The sequence below is a fragment of the Nicotiana sylvestris genome, chromosome 5 (assembly GCF_000393655.2).
Source record: "Nicotiana sylvestris chromosome 5, ASM39365v2, whole genome shotgun sequence".
In the NCBI taxonomy this organism is placed as follows: domain Eukaryota; kingdom Viridiplantae; phylum Streptophyta; class Magnoliopsida; order Solanales; family Solanaceae; genus Nicotiana; species Nicotiana sylvestris.
The window spans coordinates 161,144,526-161,165,010 of NC_091061.1; the positions used below are offsets into that span (position 1 = coordinate 161,144,526).

General features: G+C 37.3%; 2 protein-coding genes across 5 annotated transcripts; both read left to right on the forward strand.

Moving 5' to 3' along the window:
* The first annotated feature begins 1,412 nt into the window (after positions 1–1,412).
* On the forward strand, positions 1,413–9,999 carry LOC104215706 (pleiotropic drug resistance protein 2-like). Of its 4 annotated transcripts, none has more exons than XM_009765563.2 (21): positions 1,413–1,520; positions 1,919–2,450; positions 2,750–2,870; positions 3,033–3,121; positions 3,535–3,619; positions 3,699–3,989; positions 4,068–4,158; positions 4,514–5,414; positions 5,590–5,750; positions 5,925–6,028; positions 6,126–6,291; positions 6,372–6,470; positions 6,548–6,678; positions 7,138–7,470; positions 7,624–7,914; positions 8,018–8,101; positions 8,191–8,324; positions 8,605–8,832; positions 8,931–9,102; positions 9,193–9,447; positions 9,542–9,999. In XM_009765563.2, the coding sequence occupies exons 2-21, from the start codon at positions 2,035–2,037 to the stop codon at positions 9,809–9,811; spliced, it is 4,422 nt and encodes a 1,473-aa protein (XP_009763865.2). In that variant the 5' UTR covers positions 1,413–1,520; positions 1,919–2,034; the 3' UTR covers positions 9,812–9,999. The 4 variants fall into 4 exon arrangements, with proteins under 4 accessions (XP_009763865.2, XP_070001705.1, XP_070001704.1 ...); XM_070145604.1 differs by lacking the exon at positions 1,413–1,520 and adding an exon at positions 1,549–1,636; XM_070145603.1 differs by lacking the exon at positions 1,413–1,520 and adding an exon at positions 1,643–1,818.
* Positions 10,000–12,630: 2,631 nt separating this feature from the next.
* LOC104215708 (pleiotropic drug resistance protein 2-like) lies at positions 12,631–19,881 on the forward strand. Its single transcript, XM_009765564.2, has 20 exons — positions 12,631–13,016; positions 13,115–13,235; positions 13,553–13,641; positions 13,759–13,843; positions 13,924–14,214; positions 14,295–14,385; positions 14,478–15,378; positions 15,788–15,948; positions 16,060–16,163; positions 16,246–16,411; positions 16,498–16,581; positions 16,688–16,818; positions 16,957–17,289; positions 17,399–17,689; positions 17,795–17,878; positions 17,970–18,103; positions 18,216–18,443; positions 18,535–18,706; positions 18,792–19,046; positions 19,487–19,881. The coding sequence occupies exons 1-20, from the start codon at positions 12,631–12,633 to the stop codon at positions 19,766–19,768; spliced, it is 4,389 nt and encodes a 1,462-aa protein (XP_009763866.1). The 3' UTR covers positions 19,769–19,881.
* The last annotated feature ends 604 nt before the right edge of the window (positions 19,882–20,485 follow it).

Sequence of the window (20,485 nt, forward strand, 5' to 3'; positions counted from 1 at the left end):
GCTTGTTTTGAAATACCATCAAGTTCCTTCCCGATATGGCCATTTTAAAAATGTATATGATTTTAGTAGTTATAAAAACGGGCCTTAATTATGATTTTAGTAGATTTTACTTGTTTTAAAGAATTCTCTCTCTCTCTCACGCGTATTTCATTTTTCATGATTTTAATTTAGACCCTTTTTTTAAGACAAGCCATGATAATTAGGAGTAAATACAATGAGGATAATTGGGTAGAGTTTGGAGAATTACATTAATGAGGATTATGTGAATTTGGAGAATCAAAATAAGAGTGATCAAGATATGGAGAATTAAATTAAGAAAGAGCGCCATTAAGACATTTATAGATTTGCTACCTTAATCTTGTAGCTTTAAACAAAAACTTTTGGCATGCAAATAAATTCATGGTTTCCTTTTTGTTAGTAATACATAGTACTATAAACCAAAAAGAGAGAAAAAGCTTTAAATGTGTTTTTGTACAAGTCGTCTACTTCTCTACTTTTACTCCCATTAGAACTCTACATTTAATGGGACAAAAAGGAATTACTTTTTGGCGTTTCTCCACAAAACCAAGAACAAAATTGTATAAAGTAAATTAAGATCTTGATTTTTAGAACTAGTCCAAGTACTCTTTTGGCTGGCCACCTTTGATAATTTCCACCTTAAAGGTAGAGCTATATGGTCCCAAGGTATTCAATTGAATCTATTCCTAGATAATTAAACTGAGCAAATAAGACAACAACGTTATATCTGTACATGTGTTGTTGAATCTTCTAAGGTACAAATATTGCTTTACCTCCTAAATTTGAACTTTATCTTATAATTTTTTTTTTGAATCTTTTATTAGAATTTTTAATTTCGTTACTATCAACTTCATCTTACCTGCTCAATTCAAGCCGTGAATTCAAATGATATCAATGAGTGTGGTGAGATAAATGAAATTTCTTCATCTTTAATTATAAATTTTGGGTTCTGAGCTTGAAGTGCACCAAAAAAAGGGCGGCAAGGTGTACTAAGCTTTCGTTATGCGCGGTATTCGGGGGAAAGAGTCTGACCACAAGGGTCTATTGTACACAGTTTTATCCTATATTTTTGAAAGACTATTTTTCGGCTCGAACTCACCTCCTGATCACATGACAACAAAGTTACTAAAGGGAAGAAATGCACCCAAAGACAAACAACAAAATAAGAGTGCGTGCCCTAGCAAACAACTTTGAAAAAGCCATAATATTTACTCCTACTTCTAACTCCTCTTCCCTTCCCCATGCATTAATTATCACCCTTAATAACTAAATTAATTATCACCCTAACTAAATTAATAGTAGTACTTCTTTTGTCAACCCCCCACCCTACTAAAACCCTCTACTGGACCAATATAACTGTCGACTTCTGAACTTCTTTTTCACAATATGGTACTATATGTATATAATGCACAGATATTGAAGTGTTCATTTGATGAATAACCAACCCCATGAATTCTTTGAAAATTCAGTGTTCCTGACTCTCTGTATAGCTATATTCACTGGTACATTTCTGAATCTTTATTCCATTCCCTTTTTTCTTGTTCCATTTTGTGCTCCTTATTATGGTTATATACATACCGTTTCTCTTTTGTCCACGTCTTTCTCCTGCATGATAGGGGTAATGTGAAAAGTTTGCTCTAATTAAATGTTTCCATTAAAACTGTCCATGCAATTATTAAAGACAGTTGGAAACTTTCTTGATCTTTTTGTGGGTCTATTGTTAAAATCTTAAATTTCCCTTTTTAAGTTTGTATTCTGAATTACGCTACTTGGGGATTGGAAATATGGACTAATGTATATGTTAGTAAAAATATAATTGTTTCATTTCTTAATGATTTTGCAATAATTAAGATTGCAGGAAAATTGGATATTTTCTCTTAATTTTTGTCTCTTTTCACAGGTTTGATCAAGTGAATTTCAATCTTTTGTGGGTGGCAGAGAGTTTACTGAAACAGAGGATTTTCAGGGGTTTTTTTTAAAAAAAAATTTCTTTGAGTTTCTTGGAGAGGGTAAAAAATGGAGGGAACATTAGGCCGGCCGGATGAGCTGGCCAAGTCACTGAGCCGGCGGTCCTTGAGTAAGAGCGGTCGAAGGCCGAGTTTTGGATCAATAAGTGGAAGGAGTTGGGCATCAGCTAGTGTTAGAGAAGTGTTTAGTGCAGCAACAGGAGGTGATGTTTTTCAAACAAGTGCAAGGGAAAATGATGATGAAGAAGAGCTTAAATGGGCTGCTATTGAGAGACTTCCTACTTATGATAGGCTAAGGAAAGGAATTTTGAAGCAAACATTGGATGATGGAAAGGTTAATTATCAACAAGTTGATGTTGCCAATCTTAGGTTTCAAGATAGGAAACAGCTCTTAGAAAGTATTCTTAAATTTGTTGAAGATGATAATGAGAGGTTCCTTACTAGACTCAGAGACAGGACTGATAGGTGAGTTGAAATTAAAGTGCACAAATTTCCTTGATCTCAATGTGTTTTCATTGAAGGGGAGCGTTGAAACAACGGTAAAGTTGTCTCCGTCTGTAAAGGTCAGGGGTTCGAGCCGTGGAATCAGACACTAAGGCTTGTGTTAGGATAGGCTGCCTACATTACACCCCTTGTGTGCGGCCCTTTCCCGGACCCTTTGTGAATGCGGGATGCTTCGGGCTGCCCTGCCCTCTAGTGTTTTTTATTCTTTCCTGGTTCAACATTATGTGTTAATCAAATGATTTTCGTTTTGCATGGAACAGAGTTGGAATTGAGATTCCGAAGATTGAAGTTCGGTTCGAGCATCTTTGTATTGATGGAGATGCATATGTGGGATCTAGAGCACTGCCTACTCTCTGGAATGCTTCCATCAATTTTGTGGAGGTACTATTTCTTCTTCTAAATGTAATCTTCAATAATTTAGATTGATAGTACATTGACAATAATGCCTTTGTTTCCCTCGCTTTTATTGTACCTGTTAAAAGCTTGTAAAATTTGGTACTTGTACTGGTGAATTGATTTGTTTTTAATGTTCAAATTTGATAGGGGTTTCTTGAAAAGATCAAGATTGTCCCTTCAAAGAAAAGGGTTGTCAACATACTGCGCGATGTGAATGGAATCGTCAGACCTTCAAGGTATGTTCATCAAATGAAAGTTGCATTCAAAAGTTAATATTTGAGTCTAAAATGTGGGCAGTCAAGGACTCCAGGTTTATTTCAAGTAGTGCACCGTTGGTTAAAGAAAAGCAACATATTTTCCAATTAGTATATCGCACATACTTTACTCAGTGTTATTTAGCATGGTTGGGACGGGCTCAGTGGTGGAGCCAGAATTTTCGTTAAGGGGTGTCAAAATATATAAAAGTAAACCTACCAGGAAATTAAGGGGAGTCAATACACAGTATGTATACATATAATTTATTTACCTACCTACACAGTATATTTTTCCCGCGATGGGGTGTCATTTGACACCCATTCCTATAAGGTGGCTCCGCCACTGGACGGGCTTGGAGCTCATATATTGATTCTGTGGTTTTTGCATTTTACAGGTTGACGCTACTTCTGGGGCCTCCGGGTGCTGGGAAAACTACATTGTTAAAAGCACTTGCTGGGGTGCCAGACAAGGACATAAGAGTGAGTGACTTTTGAATTTTCAACGTGTGACCTGAAAGTTCTAATTAAGTGGTGTTTTGCTGACATTGTATTCTTTTAGGTGAATGGAAGAATCAGTTATTGTGGTCATGAACTGTCAGAGTTCATCCCTCAAAGGACATGTGCTTATATTAGTCAGCATGACCTTCATCACGGCGAGATGACGGTTAGAGAGACGTTGGATTTTGCAGGACGTTGTTTAGGAGTCGGAACAAGATATGAGCTCCTTACTGAATTGTCAAGGCGCGAAAAGGAAGCAGGAGTCAAACCTGACCCTGACATAGACGCATTTATGAAAGCTACAGCTGTTGCAGGCCAAGAATCTAGTTTGGTCACAGACTACGTTCTTAAGGTTAGACTCCTGATTGCACTGGTAACTAGTCCTGCATGTATAAATCCACCTACAACTGATTATTGAAGTGAACTACAGATACTTGGGATGGATATCTGTGCTGATACATTGTGCGGTGATGAAATGAGAAGGGGTATCTCTGGTGGACAGAAGAAGCGGCTCACAACAGGTATGTACAATATCGCATCAATCAAGGGAAGACCATCGTCTTATAAGCTTTATTTTGGGATTTTTTTCATTTTTGGCGGGGAGGCCCAAAATAATTACAGGAGGTAGCCCAAATATTCAAAACATATACATTGATTATGTATATGATATGTATATTGTATATATATATACATTTATGTGTATTATATGTATATTTATGCTTCATATACATTTGCCGGCTATTATTTTTTTGGGCTGCCCAAAAATGTCCTCTTCATTTTTTTAACCTGTAGCACCCATCCAGCTTGCTGAGTTTCTTCTAGTGCATGTGGCTTGTGACAACATTTAATGTGAAATTGGTTTTTCACTGAATGCAGGAGAAATGTTGGTTGGTCCTGCTAAAGTTTTCTTCATGGATGAAATATCAACTGGCCTCGACAGTTCTACGACATTTCAAATTGTGAAATACATGAGGCAGATGGTCCATGTCATGGATGTAACCATGATAATCTCTCTTCTTCAACCTGCGCCAGAAACCTATGATCTTTTCGATGACATTATATTGCTTTCTGAGGCAAAAATTGTCTACCAAGGTCCACGTGAGAATGTCCTGGAGTTTTTCGAGAGTGTTGGATTTAAATGCCCAGAGAGGAAAGGAGTTGCTGACTTTCTGCAAGAGGTTACTTCTTTAAAGGACCAAGAACAGTATTGGTTCAGAAAAAATGAACCTTACCAATATATCTCAGTGGCTGAATTTGCGGAACGCTTTAGTAATTTTCATGTTGGGCGACAGCTTTCTGATGACCTTGGAGTTCCTTATGACAAGAGCAAAGTCCATCCTGCTGCACTGGTCACTGAGAAGTACGGTATCTCCAACATGGAACTCCTCAAGGCATGCTTATCGAGGGAATGGCTATTGATGAAGCGGAATTCCTTCTTATACATATTCAAGACATTCCAGATTACTGTGATGTCAATAATTGCCTTCACAGTATTCTTTAGGACACAGATGAAAGTTGGTCAGATCACGGATGGAGGCAAATTTTATGGGGCCTTGTTTTTCAGCCTCATCAATGTGATGTTTAATGGTACAGCGGAGCTTGCACTTACCGTTTTCAGACTTCCTGTGTTCTTTAAACAGAGAGATTCTTTGTTTTATCCAGCTTGGGCTTTCGCTCTTCCCATTTGGCTTTTAAAAATTCCCCTTTCTTTCATGGAATCACTGATATGGATAGTACTTACTTATTACACCATCGGGTTTGCTCCTGCTGCAAGTAGGTATGTTCTCCGTTTACTCCTGGCAACCAAAATTTCTTTGTGGCAAAATGTGGCATATTTGTTATGCTGATGAGTCGTGATATCTGGTCAATGTGAATTTATGATGCACATATAACAATTAGTTTAGGAACTATAAGAATTCAAACTTACATTTTTGCGCCTACAAAATTTTCAGGTTTTTTCGCCAATTCTTGGTATTTTTTGCTTTGCATCAGTCGGCTCTGTCTCTCTTCCGTTTTATTGCTGCACTTGGAAGGACTCTAGTAGTTTCTAGCACATTTGCAACTTTCACGATACTCATAGTTTTTGTGCTTGGTGGTTTCATTGTTGCAAAAGGTCAGTTTTCTGTTTTGCTCTTGGGAATTTGTAAAACTTCTCAGTTCTGATAAAGAGTGCTCTTTATAGTCTTGGACTATAGGTGCAGAGAATCTACAAATTTGACAATTTCACTTGCATGTCCAATTTTGTGAGTTCAATATTTTTAAAATGCGTGCTTATGTATTGGTGCAGATGACCTGGAACCATGGATGAAATGGGGCTACTACATATCTCCTATGACATATGGACAGAATGCGTTAGCTATCAATGAGTTTCTGGACGAAAGATGGAGTACTGTAAGTTCTAACATTAGTTTATAAATAGCGACATATATCAGTTTGACTTCTTCCATCAACATGATTATCTTGACACATCCTATTATGCTCTTTGCAGCCCAACAATGACCCGAGATTTTCCGAGCCAACAGTTGGCAAGGTTCTTCTCAAGGCAAGAAGCATGTATACAGAAGACCATGTTTTTTGGCTCTGTGTTGTTGTCCTATTTGCGTTCTCGTTTTTGTTCAACTTTTTCTTTATCTTGGCACTGACATACCTAAACCGTAAGTCCCAGATTTTCTATACTATCTAAAGTTTCAGAATCTACTTTTGGTTCTGATCGGTTCATGTAAATGAAATGCAGCATTTGGAGACTCCAGATCGGTTATTTCCGAGGATGACAAAAGTAAGAAATATAAGCGAACAGGGTGTAGTTCAGCATCTTCAGCTCCAATGACTGAAGGTTGAGGCTCTTGTACATTTATCCTTTCCTTACTTTTAACCTTTGTAATATTCTGAATACCTGAATGATTATTACAGGTATAGTTATGGACGTCAGGAACACTAATGGCTTAAGTATTGAAGAAGCCAAGAAAAGAGGAATGGTGCTTCCTTTCCAGCCCCTGTCCCTTGCATTTAATCATATCAATTATTATGTTGATATGCCAGCTGTAAGTAACATTTCATGGTATTTAAATATTAACTTTGTTATGATTCAGTTTTTACTAATTATCTGGTAATGGAGAATAGATGCTTCTCAAGGAAGTTCTAACAATCTTATGGGAGCCAACTTCTGTTAGTCAGCAACTCTTTAGACCTACAAGCTGACTTCTCTAATCTAAATGAAAACTGTGATACAGCAATAACATGTCATGCTTGCAAAGAACTAATTACGAGGGCTATTCAGAACTTTTTATTTAATTTGCATGATTAGCCCCATTCTAATGTTCATGTTTGGCTAACTAGTGGGACCTGACAATCGAATAAAGATTCTGAGCAAAGTTTTTTAACGCATAAGCTTTCTTGAGTTACCAAACAATCTGTCGTATTCTTGAGTCAATATTATAAAGGCAGGGGGAGGAATGGAATATGAACTTTTGGTGGCTTATACGGTTCTGGTACTTTATCAGGAAATGAAAGCCCAGGGAGTTAAGGAGATTCGTCTTCAATTATTACGAGATGTCAGTGGTGCTTTTAGGCCCGGAGTTCTTACGGCCTTAGTTGGTGTAAGTGGTGCTGGAAAGACCACGTTAATGGATGTTTTAGCTGGAAGGAAAACTGGTGGATACATTGAAGGAAGCATCAACATTTCTGGTTATCCAAAGAATCAATCAACTTTTGCTCGCATAAGTGGTTATTGTGAACAGAATGACATTCATTCTCCACACGTTACTGTTTATGAGTCGCTGCTATACTCAGCATGGTTGCGTCTCTCTCCAGATGTAAAAGAATATACACGGAAGGTGGGCTCTCTTGTCTTACTTTGTGCTTCTGAATATCCTCTCGAAGATTGTAGTCTCCACGAAAGAACTCAACTTTATTTTTCTGTTACAAACCCTGATAGTTTTCGTAGAAAAGGAGGTCAACAAATGACTTCAATTTTGGTCTTGTTTTAGAATTTTGTTGAGGAAGTAATGGAGCTAGTCGAGTTGAATCCGCTAAGGGACTCCCTAGTTGGTCTTCCGGGGGTAGATGGTCTCTCAACTGAACAGAGAAAGAGGCTGACCATAGCCGTAGAGCTGGTAGCAAATCCATCTATTATTTTCATGGATGAGCCGACATCAGGACTTGATGCTAGAGCTGCAGCAATTGTGATGCGAACTGTGAGAAACACTGTGGATACAGGGAGAACTGTTGTCTGCACTATCCACCAGCCAAGCATAGATATTTTCGAAGCATTTGATGAGGTAGTTAGTTAGTCCAAGCAATGTTCGATTTCATATATTGCGAATACCCGTCGTTGTGATGCAACTGCTCTTCTCATAATCATGTCGAACGATTTTCTTGCAGCTGTTATTGATGAAAAGAGGAGGACAAGTCATATATGCAGGGCCTCTTGGTCATCATTCTCACCTACTGATCGCGTATTTTCAAGTGAGTATCATATCTTTATCAAATTATGGGGGGGGGGGGGGGGGTTCTATTAAAACAAGTTAGCAACTAAAGAGCTGTTCTTTTCTCAGTCTGTTCCAGGGGTTCCTGGAGTCAAAGAGGGATACAATCCTGCTACTTGGATGCTGGACATCTCGGCTCCGGCTGTTGAAGCTCAACTTCAAGTAGACTTTGCCGACATTTATGCCAACTCCGAGCTGTATAGGTAATTTAGCATAGGGATCTTTACACAAATATCTGGCTGAATTCACAGTTTAGTTTTCCTAGCCGGTATACATAGATCATACACTGATTATAACTCGGTTATACACATATTATGTATGGATTAAACATCTATTATACATTCACCAGATATTTTTTTTACGCAGTTGTGTGGACGGCTATTTATGTTAATTCTTCAATAGAATATTGAATAGTTGTATTTTTATTTTACTTCTGGTTTGGTATTTACTAACCCTTCGACCTTTGTTACTTGGTTTTCTCAGGAGGAATCAAGAACTTATCAAAGAACTAAGCATTCCTGCACCAGGATCCCAAGATCTTCACTTCCCCACAGAATATGCCCAACCGTTTCTTGAACAGTGCAAGGCTTGCTTTTGGAAACAACACTTGTCCTACTGGAGGCATCCACAGTATAATGCCATTCGGTTTGCTATGACAGCAATGGTAGGAGTAATATTTGGAATCATTTTTTGGAATAAGGGGGACAAAGTGTGAGTCATCTTCCTTGAGTCCTAAAATTAACATTGTGCAATAACTATCTTTCTATTCTGTCATCACTTTTTATCTTATAGACTAATTATGATAACAGGTCCAAACTACAAGATCTGTTAAATCTGGTTGGAGCTATGTATGCTGCTGTTATGTTCCTTGGTGGAACTAATACTTCAGCCGTGCAGTCTATTGTCGCTGTAGAAAGAACAGTCTTTTATCGAGAAAAAGCAGCAGGAATGTATTCTGCACTCCCTTATGCATTTGCTCAGGTAAGACTAACATAAATTGAACATATACTGTACAATTTCTAGAAAATCAATTGGTCGTTGAGAAGTAATTTGTACTTATGCCATATGCAGGTGGCCATAGAGACTATCTATATCGCGATTCAAACTTTAATTTACAGCCTTATTCTGTATGCAATGATTGGATTCCACTGGACGGCTGGAAAGTTCTTTTTGTTCTATTTTTTTGTTTTTATGTGTTTCGTCTACTTCACAATGTATGGAATGATGCTTGTTGCACTCACTCCAAACTACCACATTGCTGCTATCGTAATGTCTTTCTTCCTCAGCTTTTGGAACTTGTTCTCCGGTTTCCTCATTCCAAGAACGGTTAGTAAACAAAGAACTGCATGATCCAAACAGTACTACCTACTAGTATTAGAGTCGCCCATTTTTCTGATGAAATCATATTTTGCAAATGCAGCAAATTCCGATATGGTGGAGGTGGTATTACTGGGCTTCTCCGGTGGCATGGACAATATATGGCCTCGTAACGTCTCAAGTAGGCGACAAGAATAACCTCGTTGAGATACCAGGCGGTGGCGAGGTACCATTAAAGTTGTATCTGAAGGAAAACTTTGGTTTTGAGTATGACTTCCTGGGAGTTGTTGCTGCAATGCATGTTGTTTGGGCAGTTTTCTTCTGCTTTGTTTTTGCTTATGCCATCAAGTTCCTGAATTTCCAAAGGAGATAAGTGAAACTTGAAGTCAGAATAGAAAGTTTTGGGCATACATAGAAATATGCATAAGCTAGGCAAAGAGAGAAGTTTTTGGAGAATTATAATTACTACTCTGATAAATTTCAGAAATTTTTGCCCAGTAAGCTTATTTCAAGGTTGTACAGAAACTATTCTTTTGATTATGTCAAATTTTTCATTTTTTATTTTTGCTGTGTAAATTCCTCTACATGCTGTTTTGTTTTAAAACTCTTTCAACGTTTTAAGTTTTCTCTTTGAGAAAAATGACCATTTTTTCATAGTGAGCAGGTTACCCAATGCGCACCCGAAGGGTAGCGACTGCGGGTTTCCAAGAGAAAACATTCTGGGTTGAAGCTAACTTCTACAACAGATTTTATTTAAGTCCTACTTCTGTGGAGGCAACAGGAAGTCCTATGCCAAGTCTTTTTTTGTAAATATCTAATTTGGCCACCATGGCAAATTTGTTCCTATTAGTAGCTGAGAAACTCTTAGTGATGGATGAATTTTTTTTTTCTTATATATATGTGGGTAAATAATACTTTTCTAGAAAACAAAATGTATATATAAAATAGGTCGACATCCGTAAAAAATAATACAAAGATTGAAAATAACAAAGGTCCTGGACCTAAAGCTACGTACAAGCCGAATTGTGACAATAAGCTGACACTGTTTGAGCAATATCGTGTCAAAATAGCATGGTATAGTCAATTTTCGGACTGGTCAATCAAAAATAGCCACCGTTTACGAAGTCAATGAAAAATAGCCACTATTTTGCTGCAACAGAGATCGGTCCCGTATAATATACGGGAGTTCGGTGCATCTGTGTACGAACTCCAGCATATTATACTGGACCGGTATACTTTGCTGACTCTTGTATAATATACGGGAGACTGGAGCACCGGTGCTCCAAACTCCAGTATATTATACTGGACATTTATACTTGCTGGAACTCCCGTATATTATGCTGGAGTTCTAGTGTACTTATGCTGGAACTCCAACATATTATGCTGGAGTTCCAGCATAGTTATCCTGGAACTCCCGTATAATATGCTGGAGTTCAAGCATACTTATGCTAGAACTCCAGTATAATATACGGGCGTATTTACCGGGTATTGAACAGTGTTTTCGCTCAGATTTATCTTTACATGAAAAATGGCTAAATTTCGATTACTTTTGAAACTGTGGCTATTTTTGAATGACCAGTTATAAATCTGGCTATTTTTAAATTTCTCCCCAATATCGTGCATACACTATTGACAATAAGCTTAGCATGAACTAGAACTTTGGGCCCGCGCTAGAAATTATTTATAATAGGTAGCCGAAAAAGTGTATAAATTTTGTATAATTTTTGTATATAACATACATAATGTGTATATACAAAAAATATAATATTTTTTCCGGCTATTATTTTGAGAACGGCTATATAGTGTCATTTCCTCCCAAAAAAAAATTTAAGCTCCTGTTTGTTTTCCTTTCTTCAAAGGAGACAATAAATTTTCCAAAATATCCTAAAACCCACTCATGTTGCAAAAACAAGAGAGAACATCACTTGTCCCACATGATTAATTTGGAGTAAGGATTTTAGACTTTATAATCAAATGCCAAAAGAAAATAAGTTAAAAAGTGGTTTGTATGTACAATGCCTACTTAAAGTGGATAGTATATAGTATTATATCATGTTATATCGCTATATATTAAAAGCACTAGGACTTTGGTAATTATAGATTTAACTAGTTTGAGGTTGTTTTTGAGATTATTTTAGAGACTTCAACAGTTAGAAACTGAAATAAATAAAGTGTCACCTCTCAAACAAGTTTAAACAGACAGGCAATCCACATAATTCAACATGGGATCAAAGTAAGGTAAGCAGAGGTTCTAGATTCGAGCCACACAATCCTCCATTGACACACTATCCTATTATAATCCTACAAGATAGCAACAGAGCCAGGATTTGAAGCTTATGGGTTCGGCGTTGCAATCCTAGCAACTACTGCAATGTCCTCAGCATTATGAACTTGAAAAACAACTCCATGTTCCTCAAATTGCAACAGAACAATTTGGTGTATGTTAAATTTTAAGAAGAAAGAAAAAACTTATACTTAAGCAACAAACAATACTTTTACCTGTTTGTTGTTCCTCCTCTGGATCTCCCTTTAACTAATTGTTATATAAACTTGAGTATAAGTATCTTCATTTTCCATCTTCAAAATTTTCAAGTAAAAAAGGAATAATACACAGAAGTGCATGTAGTATAGGTTTGCCAATTTTAAATTTTTGCGACTTTAAATCTGTCTGTAATAGCTGAAACTTATAAATTTGAACTCTTACTTACAATCAAGAAAAGACAAAAACTTGAATCTGTTGGAACTCCAAAATCTGACAAAATGTGGTATATATACTTGCATAAATATGATTGCCTTAAAACTCTAAAATACGCATTCTTGGCTTTATTATCATCTGCATACATAGAAACCTCCACTATATATACTTTCCTACTAAGTTCATCCTAATGCAACCCAAGATTTCCCCTTTCTCCTCTAAAGATTCAAGCTCAGCCAGATAACCAAAAGGAAAACAAAAAACAAAACCAAAAAGAAGAGAGAGTTAGATTTCTTAGTTACATTCATATTGGTTCTATTTCATACACTGTACATATTTATGTAAGTTCTCTGATTATTTAGTCCTATAATTTCACTAGATATATTCCATTGAGCATAACTTAAGTGACACATTTTTGTTTTTCCACTATTCTAGAACAGCATTGAAGGAAATATTCAAGAAAACTTGGTCCTGGATAGGGTGAAAAATCTGCGTAAATGGCTGCATCAATGAGGGAAAATGAGCTAGTGAGGTCAATGAGCAAAAAGGCAAGTTTTGGATCAGCAAGTAGAAAAGGATCATGGGCTTCAGCAAGTATTCGCGACGCGTTTGGTGCACCAGGAGTGGATGTTTTCGCGAAAAGTGGGAGGCAAGATGATGAAGATGAACTTAAATGGGCTGCAATTGAAAGGCTTCCAACTTATGATAGAATGAGGAAAGGAATTTTAAAGCAAGTATTGGATAATGGAAAAGTTGTTCATGAACAAGTTGATGTAGCACATATGGGAATGCAAGAAAAGAAGCAACTTATGGAGAGTATATTAAATGGTATTGATGAAGACAATGAGAGATTCCTTCTCAGGCTTAAAGATCGTATCGAAAGGTGAAAAAAATACATGAACTGTTTTTTCAGCTTTTTCAAGAATCTAAATCCTTATTGTTTGGAGTAAAAAGCATGAGATAATAAACTTTGTCAAACAGGGTTGGGATAGACATTCCAAGAATTGAAATCAGGTTTGAGCATTTGTCAATTGAAGGAGATGCATATGTTGGCAGTAGAGCACTTCCAACACTATGGAATTCAACCATCAATTCATTAGAGGTAGTTAAAATTTGCATTATTTGAATTGTTTGTATATCGAAGATATTAAAGGCAGCCCGGTGCACTAAGCTCCCGCTATGCGTGGGATCCGAGGAAGGGCCGGACCACAAAAGTCTATCGTACGCAGCCTTACCTTGCATTTCTGCAAGAGGTTGTTTCCACATCTCGAACCCGTGACCTCCTGGTCACATGGCAGCAACTTTACCAGTTATGCCAAGGCCCCCCTTATGTATATCTAAGACATTATTCAGAAGATATCTATTCAAGTAATGATACTTAAGTTTAAGGATTACTCTTTGTATTTTGATGTCTAATAGGGAATTCTTGGTCTTTTGAGGCTTTCGCCGTCTAAGAAGAAATCTATCAAAATACTGGATGACATTTCTGGAATTGTAAAATCATCAAGGTATGATGACTTTGTTCTAATATTTAGGCCTCCTTTTATAATATCTTTTGACATATTTGAGTTTCTGACCATTTGTTATCATTGTTTTTTGTTAAAAATTTGAATTCCTATTATTAGGATGACACTGCTTCTTGGACCTCCAGCCTCTGGCAAAACTACATTGTTGAAGGCACTTGCAGGAAAACTGGAGCAAGATCTTAGGGTGTGTATTTTCCTTAAAACATATCAGTCTTGGTGTTCTTTAAACGGACACCCTGATAACATATTGTCATATTAATGTAGGTAAAGGGAAAGATCAGTCACTGCGGTCACGAACTCAAAGAGTTCATACCTCAGAGAACTTGTGCTTATATCTGCCAACATGATCTTCATCATGGTGAGATGACAGTAAGAGAGACATTAGACTTCTCGGGTCGCTGCTTGGGAGTTGGTGCCAGATATGAACTGCTAGCAGAGCTCTCGAGACGAGAAAAAGATTCAGGAATCAAACCGGATCCTGAGATAGATGCATTCATGAAAGCCATATCAGTAGCTGGACAAAAGACCAATTTGGTCACTGACTCTATTCTCAAGGTCTGCATTCCCCTCCTATAATATGAAGTTCCATTTTTCTTCCACCTATGTTAAAGTGACTAACAAGATTTCTGCACCAGATACTTGGATTGGATATTTGTTCTGATACAATGGTGGGTGATGAAATGAGAAGAGGTATTTCTGGTGGGCAAAAGAAGCGTGTAACGACAGGTATATGATGAGTTAAACTAGTTGGTTTCCATCATTACTTAATTCTGATGTGATAACATATTATTAAAGGTTGCTATTGGATATAAATGCAGGAGAAATGTTGGTTGGGCCTGCGAAAGTTTTCTTGATGGATGAAATCTCGACTGGTCTTGACAGTTCAACAACATTTCAAATTGTCAAATATATGAGACAGATGGTTCATATTATGAATGTGACAATGATAATATCTCTACTTCAGCCAGCCCCGGAAACCTTTAATCTATTTGATGACATTATCTTGCTTTCAGAAGGGAAAATTGTCTACCAAGGTCCACGTGAAGAGGTTCTTGAGTTCTTCGAAAGTGTTGGATTTAAATGTCCTGAAAGGAAAGGAGTTGCGGATTTTCTTCAAGAGGTTACTTCCAAGAAAGATCAAGAACAATACTGGTCCAAAAAGAATGTTCCTTATCAATATGTATCAGTACCTGACTTTGTTGAGCACTTCCAATCTTTCCATATCGGCCTAAAGCTTTTCGGTGAAGTTCAAGTTCCTTATGACAGAAGTAGAACCCACCCTGCAGCATTGGTGAAAGAAAAATATGGTATCTCTAACAAAGAACTTTTCAAGGCATGCTTGTCAAGGGAGTGGTTGCTGATGAAACGAAACTCCTTCGTCTACATTTTCAAGACTGTTCAGATCACAATCATGGCTATCTTTACATTCACTGTATTCTTTAGAACGAAAATGAAGCACGGTGAAGCAGAAGATGGAGGAAAATTTTATGGTGCTCTGTTTTTCAGCCTTCTCAACGTGATGTTCAATGGCATGGCTGAGCTTGCAATGACTATCTTCAGGCTACCTGTCTTTTTTAAACAGAGAGATGCTTTGGTTTACCCAGCTTGGGCTTTTGCTCTTCCAATTTGGCTCCTTAGGATCCCCGTCTCGCTGATGGAATCAGGAATATGGATCCTTCTCACATACTACACTGTTGGATTTGCACCTGCAGCTGATAGGTATGTCCACTATATAGCATGTTTGGCCGTGCTTCTAAAATCAGCTTATTTTGAAAAGTGTTTTTCAAAAATAAAAACTTTTGAGCAGCAATTATATTTGGTCAAGTTTTTAAAAAGTGCTTCTAAATGTATTTTTCTCAACAGTACTTTTCAAAAAAGTGTTTTTGGGAGAAGTTAATTTTTCTGCTTCTCAAAAACTGCTTCTGCTTCTACTCAGAAGCACTTTTTTTCCTTCTAAAAGCTTGGCCAAACACCTTAACTTTGGAAAAAAACATTTTTGGCCAAAAAGAAGCACTTTTGGCCGGAAAAAAAAACACGACCAAACAGGCTAATAGTCTCATTTGATAGATCCTATAGCTGACAGTGTCAGATTTTCAAAGTTCACTAACAAGTTCATCAACTTAAACAGGTTTTTCCGGCAGTACTTGGCCTATGTTGGTATTCACCAGATGGCGTTGGGACTCTTCCGTTTCATTGCAGCGCTTGGAAGAACACAAGTTGTGGCCAACACCCTTGGTACCTTCACATTGTTGTCAGTTTTTGTCCTTGGTGGATTTATCATTGCCAAAGGTTAGCAACTGAAAGATATATTAGCTAATGAAGTAAAACTAGTTAATCATTCAAAGATTGGAATTTCATCATACTGTGATTCTGATATAAGCAAATTGGTTGTTCCAATAGATGACCTCCAACCTTGGATGAAATGGGCCTATTACCTTTCCCCTATGTCATATGGACAGAACGCTATAGTTCTTGTTGAATTTCTTGACAAAAGATGGAACAAGGTAAATTAGCACAGTTACATCTTAGATATTCATTTTTTATCTCTATCTTTAGATATTCTAAGAATATGTTGCTCTCTTTCAGCCCAATGAGGATCCAAGCTTTCCAGGAAAAACAGTTGGAATAGAGCTTCTTAAAGCCAGAGGGATGTTTACAGATGACATTTGGTACTGGATTTGTGTCATTGCACTTTTCGCGTTCTCATTGTTTTTCAACCTTTGCTTCGTTGCAGCACTCACGTACTTAAAACGTAAGAGATGAGACATGGTAGTGATTTTCTCACTAGGCTTGGACACTATCTTTTGGTTTTGACCGGATTTTAAAACTTGATATCAGCTCTTGGAGATACTAAATCTATTATGGTGAATGAAGAACACAGTCAATACAAGGAAAAGAAGATGAAAGTAATACCAGATGAAGGTTCAAGATTAAGACCATCTCTTTGTTTCCAAGAATTTGAATTATATGTATCAAAGAATGCTGGTGAAGTGCTTCATCTGCTTATTTATCTGTTTTGATGTGTCAGGAAAGAACACTTCAGAAGATGTAAAATCAAATGGTGCAGATAGTGCAACCAACAAAAAAGGCATGGTTCTGCCATTCCAGCCTTTGTCCCTTTCATTTGAACATGTGAATTACTATGTCGATATGCCTGCTGTAAGTTCTTATCTCTTCTCCACTTATTAGAATCTAACGGTTTAAAATTTTGTTTCTCTTCTTCAATGAAGCCTGCATCCACTATTGCATGTATATAAACAAAATTCCTAACTGGTCAATGAATGATGTCTGTATCAGGAAATGAAAAGTCAAGGAATTGAAGAAATGCGACTCCAGCTTCTACGAGATGTGAGTGGTGCCTTTAGACCAGGTGTGCTAACAGCATTAATGGGTGTGAGTGGTGCTGGAAAGACTACTTTGATGGATGTTTTAGCTGGAAGGAAAACTGGTGGATACATTGAAGGGAATATCTGTGTTTCTGGTTATCCAAAGATCCAAGAAACCTTCGCTCGAGTTAGTGGCTACTGTGAACAAAATGACATTCATTCTCCACATGTCACTGTTTATGAATCTCTTCTATATTCTGCCTGGTTGCGTCTTCCTTCAGATGTCAACAACGAAACTCGAATGGTATAGCTTTAGATTTTCTTTGGTAGAATGATGATGTCTATCAAAATATGTTTAGTACCTTTCTTTTCATCCACTGAGAAAGCATTGACGAATCCCTCGTTTGGTTCAGATGTTTGTGGAGGAAGTGATGGAGTTGGTTGAGCTTACATTATTGAGAAACTCTCTAGTTGGACTTCCAGGAGTTGATGGTTTATCGACTGAACAAAGAAAGCGGCTTACTATAGCCGTGGAGTTGGTTGCTAATCCTTCGATCATCTTCATGGATGAGCCTACGTCGGGTCTGGATGCTCGAGCTGCTGCAATTGTAATGAGAGCTGTAAGGAACACTGTGGATACAGGGAGAACTGTAGTTTGCACAATTCATCAACCAAGTATTGACATATTTGAATCATTTGATGAGGTACTAACTTCTTGAATCTAGTCCACATCATCTATAACTAGTTCATAGCTTCATCACCTTGGACTGGATTTATCATGACTAGCTACAATGTCACTATCTATGCAGTTATTCTTGATGAAGAGAGGAGGACAAGTCATTTATGCTGGACCCCTCGGTCGCAATTCTCAGCACTTGAGAGAGTATTTTGAAGTAAGATGATACTACATTTTGTAAAATAGTTACCATTCTATTATAAGTCATCGATAGTCATGCAAATGATCGTCTATACCAACTTTTTCAGTCTGTTCCTGGGGTTAACAAGATCAAAGATGGATATAATCCTGCTACTTGGATGCTTGAGGTCAGCGCTGCATCCGTTGAGACTCAACTTGGTGTAAACTTTGCAGAAATATTAACCAACTCTGATCTGTACAGGTATGAGAATATGACAAATGAAACTGATCCATTACTATTATTCATTGTTCTATTCCCTACATCCAACTCTTGCTCATACTAAATCTTCTCCTCAAATTCTCCAAATTTGCAGGAGAAATGAAGAACTGATTAAGCAACTTAGTACTTCAGCACCAGGATCTAAGGACCTGTATTTCCCTACCAAGTACTCTCAGCCCCTATTGACTCAATTCAAGGCATGTTTCTGGAAACAACATTGGTCTTATTGGAGGAATCCACAGTACAATGTCATCAGATTTTTCATGACAACAGTCATCGGAATTATTTTTGGCGTCGTTTTCTGGGGCAAAGGAGGAAAATTGTGAGTCATTTTCCTAAAACTTGAATTACTAAGCTTCAATTTTCAGCACTGAAAGTGGATCAACTCTTAAACGAGCTATTCTTTCTATCAGCGAAAAACAACAGGACCTTTCAAATCTAATGGGAGCAATGTATGCTGCTGTTCTGTTTCTTGGAGGAACAAACACTTCTGCTGTTCAATCTGTTGTGGCTATTGAGAGAACAGTCTTCTATCGCGAAAGAGCAGCAGGGATGTTTTCAGCCTTACCATATGCTTTTGCTCAGGTATATGAACTGACCATCTAGTTCATATGGATTGTAAGCATCGGTTATGCCAACAAAGTCAAGCTCATTATTTGTTCCTTTACAGGTGACTGTGGAAACAATCTATGTCGGAATCCAAACTTTCCTTTACAGCCTAATTCTTTACTCAATGATTGGATTTGAGTGGCAAGCTGACAAGTTCTTCTGGTTCTATTACTACGTGTTCATGTGCTTCGTCTACTTCACACTCTACGGAATGATGCTTGTAGCTCTCACTCCAAATTATCAGATAGCAGCAATTGTCATGTCTTTCTTCCTTAGCTTCTGGAACCTCTTCTCTGGTTTCCTCATTCCTAGGATGGTAAGTGAAATCTTGATATCCCAATTATTCTTCCTTTCATAAACTAAAAAAAAAAAGGCAGCCTGGTGCACTAAGCTCCCACTATGCCTGGGGTCGGGGACGGGCCGGACCACAAGCAGAGGCGGATCCAGGATTTAATGTTTATGGGTTCGTGTAACGACCTCGAGTAAATTTTCAGTAGTAACTGGATTCACATTCAAACATTTATAGATATTTAGTGAATTTTTGGAACATATTTACACTGTTTGGACAAAAGTTATTGGGTTCACGTGAACCCGTAGGTCGCAAGCTGGATCCGCCCCTGACCATAAGAGTCTCTATTGTACGCAGCCTTACCCTATTTCTACAAGAGCCTGTTTCCATGGCTCGAACTCATGACCTCTTGGTCACGTGACAACAACTATTAATCTAATATTTGACATGTTTATACTATGTTGCAGCAAATTCCAATATGGTGGAGGTGGTACTACTGGGGTTCACCAGTTGCATGGACAATATATGGTCTCATTACATCTCAATTGGGAGACAAAACAGAACCTGTTCATGTTCCTAGTCATGATAATGCCCCTAGTTATCTTCCATTGAAGGATTACCTCAAGGAATATCTTGGTTATGATTTTGACTTTCTTGGTGCAGTTGCTGCAGCACATCTTGGTTGGGTGCTTCTATTCTTCACTGTCTTTGTATATGCCATCAGAGTTCTCAACTTCCAAAAGAGATAAAATTCAAGAAAACCTCCAAGTTTGAATTGTTCAGCTCTATACACAACTAGTTCTACTGTTCTTTTCTTCATCTCTTTTACGATAATTCAAGGGAAATAATGTAGGTAGCATTGTGAAATAATGTATGTAGCATTTATCATCTTGTTCTTGTTTGCAGTAATTGTAAATTTTCATTCTTCCAAATTTGTACTAATTGCTGTTATTTATATGAAACAAAAAACAAAGTTCATTCAACTAGTACTGATATTGCATACATTTTTCGTCTTCTGCTCGGTTTCAAGCTTAATATTTAAGCTTATTTGAAAATAAATAAAACTCTCTCTTACATTGGATTAAGCATTGCATCGTTTCCTCCTCTGTGTGCTTTGATTTCAAGCTTAATTTCTGAATTTCATTGGGAAACAAATGAATCAACTCTCTTATTTTGGATAGGATTTAAGTTATACATATATACTAATTATTTAAAGACATTTTACAACTATCAGTTATCACTAAGTGATTGCAAGTTAGTTACTATTTTTACCATTTAATGAGATTGTGAAAATATTTTCTGCACCTGCAATACATAGAACTTAAACTCGGAGAGGATATTGATCAACTTCAGCCTCGACTACTGAAACATAAACATTTACTTTCCACTAATTTCCTGTCAATTCTAAAATGAATATAGAAGAGACTAGTTCAAGGCCGTTTATAGATGTTAACCAAAATAAGCAC